This window comes from Bos mutus, chromosome 25 (genome assembly GCF_027580195.1).
Source record: "Bos mutus isolate GX-2022 chromosome 25, NWIPB_WYAK_1.1, whole genome shotgun sequence".
Lineage (NCBI taxonomy): Eukaryota > Metazoa > Chordata > Mammalia > Artiodactyla > Bovidae > Bos > Bos mutus.
In genome coordinates, this window is record NC_091641.1 from 20,139,138 (window position 1) to 20,156,043 (window position 16,906).

Consider the following 16,906-nt stretch of genomic DNA (forward strand, 5'->3'; position numbering starts at 1 on the left):
TTAATACTGTCTGTGCCTCCCTCCCTGAACCCCACTAGTCATACTTAAACACCTTTCTAATTGTGTTCATTGTACTTGCTGCTGTCAGAAACTGTCATGATTATTTATTGCCTCTTTGCAGGAGGCTAAAGTCCTTGTCTGTATATTTCCAGTGCCAAGACTTGGTACATGGCAGGCCTTCCATGATTATTTGCTGAATGAGTGAATAGATGAATGAAGACTTAATGAAAGATGAGCCTCTTGACTTCTGACAACTCACAGTTGTCCCCAAGCTAGAGATCTCATTCTAGAGCAAAATAATGGAATTTGTTCCCACTGATCCTGTGGGTCACTCAGATGGGCCCTTATCCATTGTGAGCCCCAATATGGATAGAACTGTGTGAGCCTCCTTCAAGATCTGAGAGCTCCAGGGCTGGGTGTGGGCCCTGGGAATACCTGAGGCTAGAAGACAGGCATCTGCCTCCTTTCAGGTCCCCTGGCATGGCTTTCCCTGCCTGTGGGTATCCAGCAGAGGTTCCCTTTGCATCATCCTCAATTATTAAAGTCCTACCCCATTTGTTGTATTGGTGATGCTTCAATCAGCCACATGATCCAAACAGGACTTGCCATTGTGGGCAGATCCTCAATAGAAAAGACCCCTGAACTTTACCCTAAAAGTTGGGAAAGAATGGGCCTCTCTGTTGGGAAAATTCCTTTCCAGGGTGATAGTATCTGAAGTTACATGAAAATAGTTGCACTCACCCCAGGAAGGTTACTGAACCCAGGTCTCCTGCATTGCAGGTGGATTCTTTACCATCTGAGCCAGTAGGGAAGCCCCACTAATTCCACTGGCTTCCTAGTAATTCCCCAAGATGGTCACTCTGACCGTGGCCCTGTGCTTTCTTAGAAGAGAAGGTCAATGAGGAGTCCAACAAAGGGAAAGAGGGATTCTAAGATCCTGGTAGACAACTAGCCATGAGTACCCTGGACTGTGTTTAGGCTTCTTTGGATTTTCTTATTTAGTTTCTTTTTACAAAACGACCCTCTAATTTAAGTTCTTCTGGAAAGCATCAAGCTGTCTCATCTAGAAGAACCAGGTGGTGTCAAGCCAGGGGCAGTGTCTCCTGAGGGCCCGAAAGGGTAATGCCTGCAGGAATCTGGACTAACGACTTGGAACTGAGTTCTGAAACTAGTTCCCTCTTATCACACAGGCATCTGTCAGCTCACATCTTGATGATTCTGTGATTGCATCAAGTATGGAGACTGTGTCTTTGGCCTTCTAGAAGGAAACACACCCCAGCTCTTGCCTCTCTTTCCCCACTTTGGCACTATAGGACTGGACCAGAAATCTGGGTCGAGAAGGTGCTGCTGCATCTCCTTTAGCCTCCAATGTGGTCTCCAGAGAGAAAGAACCCCAAAGTCTTCTGATGACTCTTCCTTTCTTAAATGAAGTCTTCCCTGATTAACCTAGAGATGAGTTATCCCTAGATCATATCGTGCTTTTAATGACTTGTTTAATGACTACCTTCCTGGGTTGCATCTTCATGCTCCCCACCATGCTTCTGGCACCCAGGATAGAGCCCAGCACACAGTCAGTGCTCACTAAATGCTGGCTAGGTGACTGAAAGGAGGGTGGAATACATGCACAATCACAAAAATTAATTTAAAAATCTTTCTTGGATGTGTTTGCAAAGTATTCCGCTGAGATTACATCTGTTGAAAGCTCTGCTTCTCAGTCTCCTCTGCACTTGAAATGTTGATGGAATAGGCAACTGCAAGAATTCTAATGATCCCTCCCTTTCACAGAAGGCTTCCCTGAACAACTCTCAGCTCAGTGTATTAGGGGAACAGAGGCTTTGGCTTGAGTATCTACTTCTGCAAACTATTAAACTTTTGAAAAATAATGTTAGCAATTTGGAAAATGTAGAGTGCAGTAAATATAATACATATATATATACACACACAGTATATTCTTTCTATTTATATCTATTTATCTCTATCTATCTACCTATCTATTTATATCTATTCACCCATCCTACATTGTTCTCTAAAGTTGTCTCTAATGACTTGTTGATGGCCCAATGTTTCTCCTTGGTTTTAATCTTCCTGAGAGTATATCCAAGTAAAGGCTTGGTGACCCAACAGCCAGATGAAAGACTTCAAATAAGCTGTCTGTTGGTGGGCATGGCTCAGAGACGGCAGTCACAGAGGAGGGAGACCCGTACGGAGATTCAGGAAACTGGGTTTGCATTCCAACTGGCTGACTTTGGGCAAGTCACTTCCTCCTTCCTGATGCCGGTTTCCCAACAATACAATGAGGAGGGTCTTCCCCAGTTTTCCTCCTTCTCTTGCCTCCTAAGCTTGAGAGCTAGGGCTTCCCATCTGCTTCCTCTGACATCTAGATTGTGACCCACAACCGTGGCCACAGGGATGGTCCCCACACCCCCAGCAAGGAGACGAGAGCAGGCAGAAAGGAGTGAACAGCAGGGGGCTTTGCCCAAGTAGAAATCAAATCACAATTTTCTTAAAGATGAGAAGTCTCCCTTCAAGGACACTTGTCAAGTGTTTTGAGTTCCCTTGATGGTCTCTTAGAAGCCCTGGCGCTTGTGGAAATCACTTGACTTGTGACAAGAGTTGCCTTCAGGGCTGCCTGAGGACAGCGGGGGACAGGAGGTGGGATGGGGGACCACCTGCTGTCCTCGTCTGCTCAGATGGAAACGGAATTTCCCCAATCAAGGGGTTTCCCTGGGCTTCTGGGGGCTCGTGAAGCTATTTGCTAGAAAGGATGAGTCTGAGCTGAGAGGCGTAGTGATTTTGATAACAAACTCAGCAGCCCCAGCCCTGCCCCTAACTGGCCCCTAAACTTGCCTCTGGTGAGAATGTGGGCCTTGAGCTCTGATCTCATTGAGACCCCCCCAGCCAGCTCATCCCACCCCATCAAAGGCCCCCAGGAGTCCCTAAATGATCCACAGTTTCAGTCTCTCTGACTGGCTGAACACTGGGGCCAAGATTAAGATCTGGTTTTAATTTTTTTCTGTCCTGAAGCCTCAGGAGGCCCCATTCTGCAGTTTGGGTCCATGTTTTTCATAGACAGCCGTTTTCCTTGAAATAGTATTTCTTCTTCTTTCTTGTTTTTTTTTTTTTTATTGTATCTCGATGCTAGAAGAAAAATGGCACATAACAGATATCCAGATACAAACATTTCCACAAACATCTTGCAAAACAACATCAAAGTGAAGAATGCAACTGTCTATGCTTTCAAGACATGGTGTCTTTCTCAGAGCACTTAATTAGCTTTCTGAAGCCAGCAACAAACCTAGACAAATCCCATTTGAGCAGGCATGGGTCTGCCAGGCTCTAGAGCCGTCTTCTCAGTAAATCAAAGCAGGTCATTGTGGTTAATAACATCTGGACACGTATTTCAAAGCATGTGTAACAAAAGTGAGTAACTTTTTTTTTTTTTGCATTTGAACAACAGAAATAAAACCCCAAAGCAAATAAAGTTTGAAATGTAATGTAAAACCATGGCCCTTTGGGACTTTGCTAAAGTGACCATGTCTTTTCAGGGAGTTAGTCCAAATGCCCTGTTCAAGTAGTTTGGGGATGAAGGTGATCGGGGGACACAGGGAACCAGAAATTACAGCATTAAGGTAGCACCCAAGCTGGTTGCCTTATGACTCCTGGAGGTGCCCTTAGATTGAAACTGTCTAAAAGCACACTCTTGGAATTTTAAAAGGACTTAAATAATCTTCTTAATTTTTGAGTTAAAAAAAAAAACAAATAAAATTTTATTTTTAGCATGTTTTTTCCCCAAAGCTCCTGGGGCCTCCAAACCAGGAAGAATGGAGGAAATTCCCCCTAAGGCAAAGCAACCATCTACTTGGATACAAGCCAAGCTCCAGGACTGGAAGCGGGAGAATACTGCTAGCATCCGATTATCCACTTGTTTGGCGGAAAAAAAAATCTAGATTGGATGGTTGGCGTTGGAAAAGGGATGAGAATGGCAGTGCAGGAACAAGGGGGAGAAAGCAGGCATGTTCTGTCCCCGCTGGATCTACATCGCTGACATGCTGGGGAAAATAAATGCTACAAGGACTTTGATAATGTGCTAATTATGCAGCCACATTGTCAACATGCCATCTGCATAATCCCATCTCACAGAGATGCTCCAAAACTACCTGAGGACATTTGGGTCCTGAAACATGGTCACTCTAGTTTCATCAGCAAACAAAACATGGATGCAACTTTGCAATGAAAACAAAAAAATGTCACCACAATAGCCGTTGAGCTTGAATGACAGAAATGAAGGACGGAAATCTACACAGCTACTTAGCTCTTGACTTCAGGTTTTAAAAATTCAGAGTTAACAAAGGAAAATCCTTCGAATTCTGATTGGTCAATATTCCTGATGACTTCCTGGTCAGGAGGTGTTAGAACTGGTGGATGGCGGGTGAAAAATCGGTCGAAGTTTTCAGCATTTCGCCCACACTATGAGAGGGGAAGAGAAGAATTTGTGGTGGGTGGAAAAAATAAACTAAACGAAACTGAAAACAGAACAGAACCAAAAGAAACTGGGTGTGGCTTCTCCAAGCCCTTCCCTTTCACTACCTCGGAGAGATTGTTTCGATGATCAGAAATGAGAGCAACATAAAATGCAAAATTCTCATGACCACGGATTGGCAGGTGACCTTGGGCTCCCGACCTTCAGTTCCTGGAGCTCATGAGCTGCCCGTGGTGTCCTTCTGGGCAGTCAGGAGCTGGATGGCAGCATGGGATGGTGGGGATGGTGGCATGTGGCATGTTCTCCCAACTCCACCCCAAGGAGTTGGCCAAGCTCATTCCTGAAGGAGATGGGATTAAGGTCCCTGAGATATTTTTTGTGGTACAAGATTTGAAGTAGTGACTTGTTTATACTTCACCTTGGAGATTCCCAACATTAAGCAACAGGTCCCTTAAAGCGCTGTCCTTTGGCTCTCAGTCATCTCTGGAGACATTCTCCAACTCCACAGATATAAGAGTTTACATGCTCCAGTTAATGGAGAGAAACATCCAGACCTGGGTTTGGTGGCTGCAATGGCGGGGCCACTATGAGGCCCTGGTTGGAGGGAGAAGTCATTGACCCTTAATTACAAGGTACCAGGAAATAAATGCAGCCATTCTGCCTCCAGATGGGAATGAAGGGTGTGGGATGAAAGCCAACCCAGTGCTTGGGATCTCCCCAAGCTCTCGAGAAGAAACCATCACCATTTCTCATGCCTCCTGCTGTCCTTCTCTATGAAAAGGTCCTGGTCTGAGACAGAGTGGTAACGCATGTGTGTGTGTGTGTGTGTACATTTCTTCACTCACGTGTGAGCACATACACATGCACACATCAGTCCCCATCTAATGAGAAGAGTTGAGTCACTAGGCCTGATTTTCTTCCTTCTTCACCAGCAAACCCATTTGCATGAAATCTCTAAGTGTTTCAGTATCTACAGGAAGCAAACAACCTAAGAACACAGTGGGAGTAATGACAATTGCGATGTGCGTGTATGCTCAGTCGCTCGGTCCTGTCTGACTCTTTGCAACCCCATGGATTGTAGCCCACCAGGCTCCTCTGTCCATGGGATTATCCCGGCAAGAATAATGGAGTGGGCTGCCACTTCCTTCTCCAGGGGATCTTCCCTACCCAGGAATTGAACCTGAGTCTCCTGTGGCTCCTGCATTGGCAGGCGGATTCTTTACCACTGAGCCACTTGGGAAGACACTAATAATTATAACAGTTAATGTTTATTATGCATTTTGTATGTTCCAGGCATGCTAGAATGCTCTTTCTTTGTATTACTTTTATTTCATTCTCCCAAAGACCCTGTGAAGTGGGTATTACAGCCATCCCTATTGTATGGATGAGGAGACTGAGGCCAAGGAGGTGATGTAATTTGTTCAGGGTCCCACTGCTAACAAATAGCAGAGCCACTGTGTCAGCCAGGTTTGTCTGTCAGAGTCCAGGCTCCCAGTGCCATGTTGCAAAATGGTTGGTGGGCTGGCGACTGACCGCCAGAGTGGAGTAACGGTGACATGGGTTAAAATCCTGGCGTCACTGCCTGCTACGTGTGCAGCCCTGGCCAACTCCCTTCCAGCCTCAGTTTCCTCTTTTGTACACTAGAGACAACTCTAATTTTTCTCAAATGAGGTTCTGATGAGGATAAAATGAGATCCCGTGTGTGACTGACACCATGCCTGGCACTGAGTAAGTGATCAACACAGCAGAGCTGTGAGCATCGCTGGTTCTCGTTTTCCACTACAATTCCTCCCAGACAGTATCCACTTCCTATGATGGTGTGTTTCCATGATGTTGAAGTTTTAAGCATTGAGGAAACAGCCTTGCATTTTTAAAGACTCGTGTCAGACTTGGAGAAGCACATTAGTTATTCCAAACTAAATTGTTTCAGCTGTTTTGACAGCTTGGCCTCAGTACCGATAAGGGACTCCCAACCACATGACCAAGACTCAGGGTTTTTCTGCTGGCCAGTGGGGCAAAACTTTTGTCCGCACAAAACTTTTGCCGTCAAGGTCAACACGGTGTGGTCAGGAATACCGTCCAGATCCTTTCACTGTTTATTCATTTTCTCATTCATGAAACACTTCTTGAGTACCTACTACGTGCCAGGCCCTGTGTTAATAGTAAATCATAGAAAATCCATGCCTCACAGAGCTTACATTTTACTGGAGAAGAAAGGCAATCAATAAATACATAAAAATATAACTGTAAATGTATATTTTAATGCCAGATGAGGAATTCCCTGGCAGTCGGGTGGTTAGGACTTGGTTCTTTCCCTGCCGGCACCCCGACTCCCTCCCTGCTCAAGGGAACCGAGATCCTACAAGCCAGGCTGCATGGCCAAAACTCCCCCAAAACAACAAAAACAATAATAATGCCAGATGGAAATAAGTGACATTAAGAAAAACAGAGTCAGGGGGAAAGAGTGAAGATGAGGCCATTTTTGATAAATGAGTCAGCTTGGAGGTGACATTCTGGCAAGCCTTCAGCCAGGAGGAGCTGTGCACACACTGGCAGGAAGAACATTCTGGGTAGAAGGAACTGCAAGGGCAAAGCACCCAGGACAGGAGCTTGTTGGGCATGGTCACTGAACAGCCACGAAGCCAGTGTGGCCAGAGCAGTGACCAAGGGGCAAGCAGGGGTCTGAGAGCTCAAGAGAGGACCAGGAGCCAGATTGCTGGCCACGCCAGCCCTGTGAAGACAGAGGCTTTTCAGATCAGCTTGATGAGAAGCGGCTGGAGAATTCTGAGCACTGAGGAGGCAGGCTCTGACAGCAACGTCACTGGGACTGTGTCCAAAACAGACTGATGGGTGAACAAGGGGGAAAGGTAGAAGCAGACCAATCAGGAGGATGCTGCAATAATCCAGGCAAGAGAGGATGGTGGCCTGGAGGGAGGCGACAGTGGGGAAGATGGGAAGATGCCTTTGACTGGGGAGGGGTCTACTTTGAATTGCGAGTTAAGATTTGCTGATGGACTGGTTGTGGGGTATGAGAAGACTTGTGGTCTGAGCCACTTGGTGAGTGGGTGACACTGGGGTAAAGCATGTTTGGTTAAAGAAATGGAGCCTTGGTTTCATTTGTGGTAAGTTGGAGAGTCCAGTGGAGATGTCAAAGGTCAGACAGGAGTCCCCTTGCTGGGACTGGAAAGGAGCGGCCACTAGACTGATGGTGGAGGCAGCGGGGAGGGTAGAAGATGGTTGCGATCATCCAGAGGAGAGAGATGGTGGACAGGGTTGTGGAAAAAGAGGGAGCTGTTGTGGAAAAAGAAGGGATGGAGCTGGAAAACACAAAGAGATGTCAGCGGCAGGGCCTGGAGGAGTAGGATGGCGTATTACAAGGCAGCCCTGTGGGTGCTTCTGGGTGTTGGGACCCCAACCAGCCAGCACAGGAAGCTGAGACACAGAGAGTCTTCAGGGGCCATTTTTCTTTAAAAAACAAAAAACCAAACCCATCCCTTTCCCATCCACACCAGAAGGCTATTGCTTTGCTGGGGCCTCCCCAGAGGCTGTGATGGGAGACAGAGAAACAGCTTCTGGCAGCTCTGCGCCTCCTCTCCCATTACTCCCCCCACTGCCTAGAGAACAATGAAATCTTTAAGTGAGATCGCAGAAAGGAGATGCAGGAACAGGGGTTAACCAAGGGGGCACAATACAGAGGGAGCGTGATTTCCCTGCTAATAAGCAGCTTACGAGCCTGGCACATCACAGCCTCCCTAAGTGTTTCCGTGTTTTTAAAATGGAGCTGTCACTGCCCATTAGCTTCAGGAGCGCTCCCTAAATGGAGACGTCAGCCCTTGGGAGGCACAGCCCGATCAGCTCTGCGCCTGCTGTGTCCTTGGAGAATGGGCAGCTCCGCGGCTGGGATCTAATTACAGACGCAGCGTGGACCACACCTGCTTCTCTGGCTGGGAACGCTTCAGCCTCACTCAGAAGAACACCCAACCCCCTTGTCATCACTGGGGCTCCTGGAACAGAAAGGGGGCCAAAGCCAACTAGGTTATTTAAAGTCACATGGAACCTCTCCCACAGTTGGAAAGGGGAGTGAGGATCGTGATGTGTTCACTTGAGCCCCCAAATTTAAGAGCCAAGACCACTTGAAAATCTTATCTGTGAACTGTTACATGTGAGCTCTTTCCCCCCCTCTTTTTCTTCCCTTCCTTCTAATTTCTGTTTCGCTGTGTTAATAACAGCTCCAAGTCTAGCTGTCAAATGTGGAGTTGGCTCAGTCACAGCAACCACAGAGATCTTTCAAAGTGCCAACCTGGATATGTCACTTTCCTGCTCTTGTCTGTGGTGGCTCCCCATGGCCCAAAGCCACACTCCTCAGCATGGCTTACAGGTTGTTTAGGACTCGGCGCTGGTCACCTGGCCAACAGCCCCTTCACTGCCCACGTTCCCCTAGCCCAGCTCCCATCCCCAACACACCCTCCAGCTGTGTTGAAATCCTCCCAGTTCCTGGAACGCTCATGCATGCTCACCTCCAAGCCTGAGCACAAGCTGTCTCCTCCACCAGGAAGCCTTGCCTCCCACCCTGTTCCCCGTCATTGCCTACACATCCTCTGTCTCCAGTCACTTCCTCCAGGAGCTTTTCCTGGAGGCCTCCTCTACACACCTGGGTTTAGCCCATCAAAATACAAGAAGGGACTCCCTGGTGGTGAAGGGGTTAAGACTCCACACGGTCATCCTTGGTCAGGGAACTAAGGTCCCACGTTCCGAGGTTCAGGAGACAGAGTGTTCATCAAAGAGTTGTTAGAGGGGGAAAAAAATTTTTTTTGAAATCAACTCTTGACCAATAGGGAAAAGAGTTGAATAAATAATGATATAACTATTTTTATGTATTACCATGCAAAACACTTTTAAAAATTAAAATAAGATGTAGAAGAATCTCAAATAACAGTTATATATAATTAATAACTGTACAATGTTCCCATTTTATAAATTATAGACATAAATGTGGACATACTATCTGCATGTGTATTATATATGTGCTTGTAGAGATTGGGAGAGTTACAGACTGTTTGATTTTTCTACCTTTTATGCTTTTGTGTTTTTGAAAATTTAAATAACAGTCAAGTAGTAGTATTAATAAGTATCTTTTTAAAGATTTTTTTTAAATGTGGACCATTTTTTTTAAAGTCTTTATTGAATTTGTTACAATACTGCTTCTGCTTCATATTTTGATTTTTTGGCCATGAGGCATGTGGGATCTTAACTCCCAGACCAGGGATCAAACCACACCCCCTCTGTTGGAAGGCGAAGTCTTAACCACTGGACTGCCAGGGAAGTCCCTACAAAGCCCATTTTAAATGAGGGAGCTATTGAAGTGGAGAAAAGGGGGGAAATAGGAATAAAGGGAATGGAAATATTTAACCAAATTGTTAAAATCTGCCTGGTGCTGTTTAATGAGCTTCATGTTAGTTAAAAACCCTAAGATTTCCCTAATAGCTGTCCTAGTGTGTACTTTGGTGCTAAGGGAATGATGACGAAGGCTAATATTTGCTTATCTAAATGGGCATCTTCCATCTACTGATTTGCTGGGTACCAGAAATAAGATGGTGTATAAGATGTCCCTGTCCTTGTCACCACGGAGCTTACAGTCCAGCAGAGGAGACAGATGCATACATGGACAGCATGGAGCCGTGTGACACGTGCTGCCACGGAGTCCAGAGGTGAGGAACCTGAGAAGACTAGCTCAGGGAGAAAGAAGAAGTCCAGGGAGACTTTCTGGAGGAGGTGACATCTAAGCTGAGTGGGATCAAAAAGAAAGATATTGCTTCTTAGAAGGAAAGAGCCCGGGGAAGAAACAGAAATGAAAAGAGATCAGCCACAGACGACGCTGGAGAAGAGGATGAGGGTCTGCCCCATACTTCTCGCTGCTTAACCGGGCTTGACGACGTGAGGCCAGTGGCACAGGGGAGCTTCCTGCCCAGCCTCCATCAAGACATCAGGGCATCTTCAGGAACCGAACCTAGGTCTTGATGAAAAGACACCCAAGCATACAGTCTGAGTAAAAGACAAAGGAGTCTCTCTTTTTTTTAAATGTGCAAATTCAATGAAATTCGGGATCCTTTTTAGGCTGTGTGGTTCTCTGCAGCGGAGAATGCAGGAGGGTCCCACCCAGTGAGCAGCAGCCAGCCACGGTCAGAGCCACACACACATTTGATCGTTTTTAAAAGTGGTCTGTAGACCAAGGTTTTTCTCCCGAGAAAAGTCAGACAATATTCCAAAGTGTCTGGCCTTTGGCAAAGAAGGAAAGATTAAAGCCTCCTTTTCTGATAATGAAGGTCCCTTACTATCGGGAATATTTGATCTCTGTGTCTATTTAAGAAGAAATTGGCAAGAGAGAGGTCTTTTGTGCTGGATAGCAAGTTTCATTTTTTTAACAAATTTTCATTTAAAAAACATGCAATGTTTGTTTTCCTCAGTCTCAATTTAAATGCTACCTCCTCAGAAAAGCGATTCCAGATCACCTCCAAGTCAAGGAGCTCCCTCTTTTCTCCTCTTCCTGTTATTCTCTCTCAGAACAACCTGTTCATTTCTTCCATAGGAAATAAAATGTGTGAATATCCAGATCTACATGTTTATTTCTTTGTGTATCTGTCATTGTCTATAGTCCCATCTAGATTGTATGAGCTACTGTATGAGTTTACAATCTCGATGGAATATAGATGATGACATGGCAACCCACTCCAAAATTCTTGCCTGGAGAATCCCATGGACAGGGGAGCCTGGTGGGCGACAGTCCATAGGGTTGCAAAGAGCTGGACATGATGGAGGCTACTTAGCATGCACACACACACAAGAGCTGAAGCCACATCTGATTGGCCCACACCTGAATTTTCAGATCCCGATACAGAGCTGGCACTGAGTGCTGTTCAACGGATAAATGGTAGTATATATGAAGTGCTTATTTTTAGCCAGATACTGTATAAGTGATTTACAAGCATGATCTCATTTAATCCAACAGGTTTATGAAGTCTGCTCTACAACAAGGAACAGATTTAGAGCTTAAGTAACTGACTAAGATTTGCGCTCAGATCTGACAACTGATCCATTTATGCAGAAACAAACAACTTGTTCACAAGTGCCAAGAGAAAGAAACAACAAAGTCCTTTATAATTCTACCACCCCAATACCTTCATTATGTTAACATTTTGGTCTATGTCCTGGATAGCTGGGTGAATTGATCGATGAATGCTTTTTACTCTCTAAAAAATGTATCATCACTTTAAGCTGCTTTTTAAAACTAGATGAAATATACTCTAAATGCTTTCCTATGTCAACAAAGTAACATATTATTCTTATCCATCCTTTAAAATTCATCCTAAACCTAAGCTGCTGCTGGCTTCAAATAAACTAGCCCTCAAACAGTAATTGCCCCTTTTATTTGCCTATGTTTTTATAGCCTTGATTCTCACACATCCATAAGATAGGCAGGAAAGATTATCTCCACTTAACAGAAAATTTGAAAAGTTAACAACTTGGTCAGGGTCATACAAGGTAAATGAGGAGAACCACGATTCAAAGTCTGGTCTGCTTGATTCCAGAGACCACAGGGTGTCAGCGACATCTCACTGCCTTGCAAATTGCATCTGATCATGTGACATGGACTTAAAAGTAAGCTGAAAAAGAAAAAGTTAAGTTGACCTGGGTAATAATCTTAGCACCATCAATCTGCAGATAATCTGTAAGCAAGTTATCTAAATTCCCTTGGCCAGGTTTCCTGTTTTGTCAAATGGATCTATCTTGCAGGGTGCGGTGAGAATGATTTGACAAAATGCACATTAAAAAAATCTGACATGATAGCTGGTAGCTGCAGTTGAGTTGTGACTCAGCCAGTCCCATCCAGTGAGCTAGTCTGATGGGGGTGGCTGTACCCTGGCAACAGAGGGGTCCTACAGGCCCTGCCATACCCCAACCTACCCTAGTGAAGTGGGAGGTAGATGGGCCCCTGGGCTGGACAGTTGGGAGTTTGTCCAGCAGAGAAAATTGGAGATCTGTTTTCCCTAGACACTCAGAGGACAAAGTGGCAGGAGCTGAGCTCTGCTGGAGCAAAGAGATAAAACAACCAAAAGGAGGGGGTGCCATCCCATAATAGGTGCTGTCAAACCTCCCACAGGCCTCTGCACTGGAATCCACCTTGGCCAAAACCTGTGCAAGCATATTGGGGAGGGCCCTAGGCCAAGTCAAGTGTGGAAAAGAAATAAGATAGCCAGCCAAAGGTAAGCAAAGACCCGGAAGAACTGCCCTACAGAAATGATTTAACTGCCTCTTTACTAGGGCTCCTCTCCACTGGGGAAAATGCCCACACCCTCCCGGGTGTGTCTCTCTGCCTTGCTTCTTCTGTCTTAATAAACAAACTGTTTCACTGTGTGTGCTCCCACATGCTATGCTGTGTCTCTGATAATAAACTTTGTACCTGTTTTTACAGTTTTTGCCTGTTTGAGAAATTCATTTTTCAATGGGGACAAGGGCCAGAGGAATTTTGCTCCAAGCCTCTAGCCCCTGGTGGACTAACAGCTAGGATTCCTGGTTTCCATCCAAGCCACCCAGGTTCAATTCCTGGGCAGGGAACTAAGATCTCTCTTCAAGACCCCTCACTGCTGTCTCTCTGAGATCACCAGAATATACTGTTAACAGTTACAGGCACTTAATACACAAAAATCTGTCCCACCAAGGTTGGCAGAGTATGCAGGAAGCCAGGTGAGGTCGGGCCCTGGGCTCCTGGTGAGAGACAGTGAAGAAAATGTGGACCCAGGCACAAAAGGGATACCTCCTGTCTCCCATCCCAGCCTCACTCCCTTGGAAAGACATTTCAAGCAGATTCACAAGCCACCTCTGAGTTGTTGTTTTTCATACCCTAATTGGAGGGCATTTTGTGATTGTTTTTAAGAAACTGTACTTGTAAATAAACAAGAAATACACTTTGGATCTTTCCCTCTCTGGGTCATGGGCATGTCTTGGTCCTCCAAGTTCTAATGTCATCAGAAGTCTTCATGGGACTCTGCTTATTGTGATGTGGCAGCCTGGAGGGCAGTTTGGGGGAGAACGGAGGCGTGTATGTGCATGGCTGAGTCCCTTTGTTGTCTGCCAGAAACTACCACAACATTGTTTATCAGCTATACCTCCAATACAAAATGCTTTTGGTGATTTAAAAAAAAAAAAAAAAACTTAAAAAAAGAAAGAACTTCTCCATGGAGTCAATTTTTCAAGCAGGAATGGTTGTGGAAGAAGGAGGAAAGTCAGCCAGCTCAGTGCCATGAAAAAAAAACCAAAACCTCCAAGATGGAAGGGAACAAAGTGAGGGGTGGGAATTAAAGACGAGCACTGACACCCTCATGTGTGAGGTGGAGGACCTCTCCAGAAGCTCACCCAGGACGCCGATCACAGTGGGTGGCTCTGGGAAGAAGAACGAAGGAGCCTAGTTAGGGGTCTACAGGGAGGTACTTAATTTCCCTGCATAGCTTTTGATGCTGCTGGAAGTTTTAAACTCTTTTCAGATTTTTTTCTTAAGGAAGGAAGATCAAAGTACCCAGTTTGACGAGGTCAAGAAAGAAAAGACAAGTCTACGAGAGGAGGCAATTTTGAGGTCACTGCTGACTCAATGAGAGGGATTTCAATAGAATGGTGGGGGCAGAAGCCAGATTGCACTGAACCATGGAAAGAATGGAAGGTAAAAAAATGGAGGGAGCAAGAACTCCATCCAGTTTGCATGAAAAGATACCGCAGTGGTAGAATGGAGAGATCTCAGTCTAGAGGGAAGAGATTTTTAAGATGAGAGACTTTGCATGTTTCTGTGTTGAACAGAATGAATCTGAAAAGAGCCAGAGTGGGCATCTGCTTGGTTTGCAGGCACAGCGAGCAGCTTTATTTTTCTGGGAGAATCCACTCCTTCCCCTCTGCAAGATGTCCACTTTAGACAGGGGCAGACCCAGTCCCTTGACAGGTGCCCTGGATCTGGCCAATCAGAACATTCCATCCCCCGGCCACAGTGATTGCTTTAGAGATGGACATATGACTGAACATCTTCCAACAAGACTGAGTTCCAAGCCGCAGGAAATTTTAGAAAAAGGAAGCTCTCTTTCAGCAGGAATTGCAAAAACAATGGGATGTAGGTCTGGAGCAGCTATGTGCCCAAGAAAAACTTTGAAGAATAAAGAAGTCAACAGAGAGGAAAGCAATCTTAAGGGATACAGAGAAATGGATTGTTTTTGACATGGTCCAGACTCTGGATTCAGTCACAACTAAATACTAAGTCAGTTTGAACTGGGTTCCTATTTGCAACCCTAGGAGTTCTGGTTAATATATGGAGAAGCTGTGGACACAGACTGGCCAGAGTAGACATGCAAAGGACACAGGAGAATGGGGGTTCAGAACAGAAAGGGAACATCTTCATGAAGGGAACCTGTTTGTTGACACAAAGAGGAAGGTAGGTCAAAGAGGTCAAGATGACTGTGCAAGAGCAGGAAAGCCACCCACCCAGGGGCACCCACACGCCTCCATTTCCTCTCAGCTTACGAGATGGGGCTATCTGCTGAGACCAAGATGACCAGAACTTTAGTTGGGGGACCTTCAGGAAAGAGAAGGTTTGGGGACTTGCCAGGGGACTCAGAGAGGGACTGATGGGGAAGGCTTAAGAGCCTGGCTGAGATCAGAGCACCTACAACTGAGGAGGCTCAGAGGGGTCCAGTTACTTGCCCACCTTCACTCAGCTACTGAATTGCAAGGCTGATGTTTTGTTTGTTGGGTTTTTTTTTTTTTTTTTTCCACTGCACTGCATCATTTGTAGGATCTTAATTCCCCAACCAGGGATGGAACCCAGGTCACAGCGGTGAAAGCGCTGAGTCCTAACCACTGGACTGCCAGGAGATTCCCAAGGCTGGTGTTTGAATCCTGGCTCTGCTGACTCTCTGTCCATATTCCTTCTGCTTGACCCAGGCTCCCTGGATCCATGGGCTCATCTCCTCGAGTTCTCTCAACCTTTGGTCAACAGCTTTCTGGGGAGCTGTGATAAGCATTACAGCCTGGGCAGGGTTGACAGCAGAACTGAGGAGCTCGACTTTATGGACATTCACCCAACAGAGCCCATCCCCCAGGAATGTATTTAAACTCGGGACTTGACCAAGAGCAGTTCAAATCCCACATCTGTGTAGCCGGGTTGGGAGATCAAAGAAGAAACATCATGGAAGCAAGAATATAGGCTTTGGAGGTAGACTGATAGGATTTCAAATTAAATTGGCTTGTGACCATGGGCAAGTTACTTAACATCTCTGAGCCTGTTTCCTTACTAGTACAGGGTGAGTAATAATAGCAGCTATTTCAGGGGGTTGTTGTGAAGGTGAAATGAGACGACTAAATTAGATAGTGTGCTCCACTTTCAACTAAAATTGAATAATTTCATAGAATATGGCTGACCCATTTTATTGTTACTGTCATATATAGTTGTTATTATTAAGGTCCTGCATGCATTCAATGGAAGGCTAGTTATCTTGTTCTGGTTCTGTCATATTCCCCATGTAAGTCCCTTGGGCAAAACTTGGCCTTCGCTTCCCTGTCTCCAGCATGGAAGGGTTGAATTCCGCTTCTAAAGTATTTTCAGTTTTTGACTGCTGTTATATTTCAGTGGTCATGGCCAGATATATCCTAACAGCTTCATGCTCTCTCCCAGTATGTGGCCTTTCCACCTACCATTTCAATCAAACCATTGCCTCCTCTGCCAGGGGACAGCTCAAAGTCACGCACCTGGCAAATGATTTAGAAACTTCATTTGGCCCACGGACCTGTCAACTTGAACCATCTTTCAAAGGGAGTCCGGCTGAATCCGCAGCTTAAGTAGGTTCTCCATGGACGGATGGAAAAGGAGATAAAGAGATACACAGACTCTAGGCTGCGTGTCCTAAACAACTCTTGGCTATTTGTTAGTCGGTGTAGGAAGGTCGCCTAATATTTTGATTAAGATCTCTGCAAACTCCACACTCTGAATAACCAAAAGAATAAACAGAACCGGGTGGGGAAACGTCTACTTCTTAATAAGCCTGTCCTGAGTGCCTCATTTCACATGCTGCCATGCCCCGCATCCAGGGGTTATTCAGTGTCTACTGTCTTTGTCAGCCTCGAAATCAGCGCCTTAAGGAACAAGTCAGATTTGCATCTTTTAAAAATTCTGCCAGAAAATTGTAAAAGGTGTGAATATGCTACTTGTTTGTTGCCATATTTTAAAATAAATTTTAATTCATTTGAACTGTAAGAATACTTAGTCTTTTTCTATTATGTAACAGACACCATTAGATGCTGTTATCATAGCCCTCTCCCATCAGTGTGATCACAGACCTTATTAAAAGGGGCTCCAAGTGCTTCTAATAATCTTTGCAAGATACTGGGCATGTG

At 45.4% G+C, this 16,906-nt stretch overlaps 1 protein-coding gene across 2 annotated transcripts in view; it reads right to left on the reverse strand.

The window, feature by feature from the left end:
- PRKCB (protein kinase C beta) overlaps positions 1-16,906 on the reverse strand; it is a 374,767-nt gene that overhangs the window by 2,261 nt on the left and 355,600 nt on the right. The window contains exon 17 of one of the 2 annotated variants that reach the window (XM_070362075.1): positions 3,104-4,467. The exons of the other annotated variant lie outside the window; for it this stretch is intronic. Within the exon in view, the coding sequence (XP_070218176.1) occupies positions 4,309-4,467 (159 nt within the window). The 3' untranslated portion in view covers positions 3,104-4,308. Of the gene's footprint in view, positions 1-3,103; positions 4,468-16,906 lie in introns of those variants that run through there. 2 annotated transcript variants of the gene reach the window in all.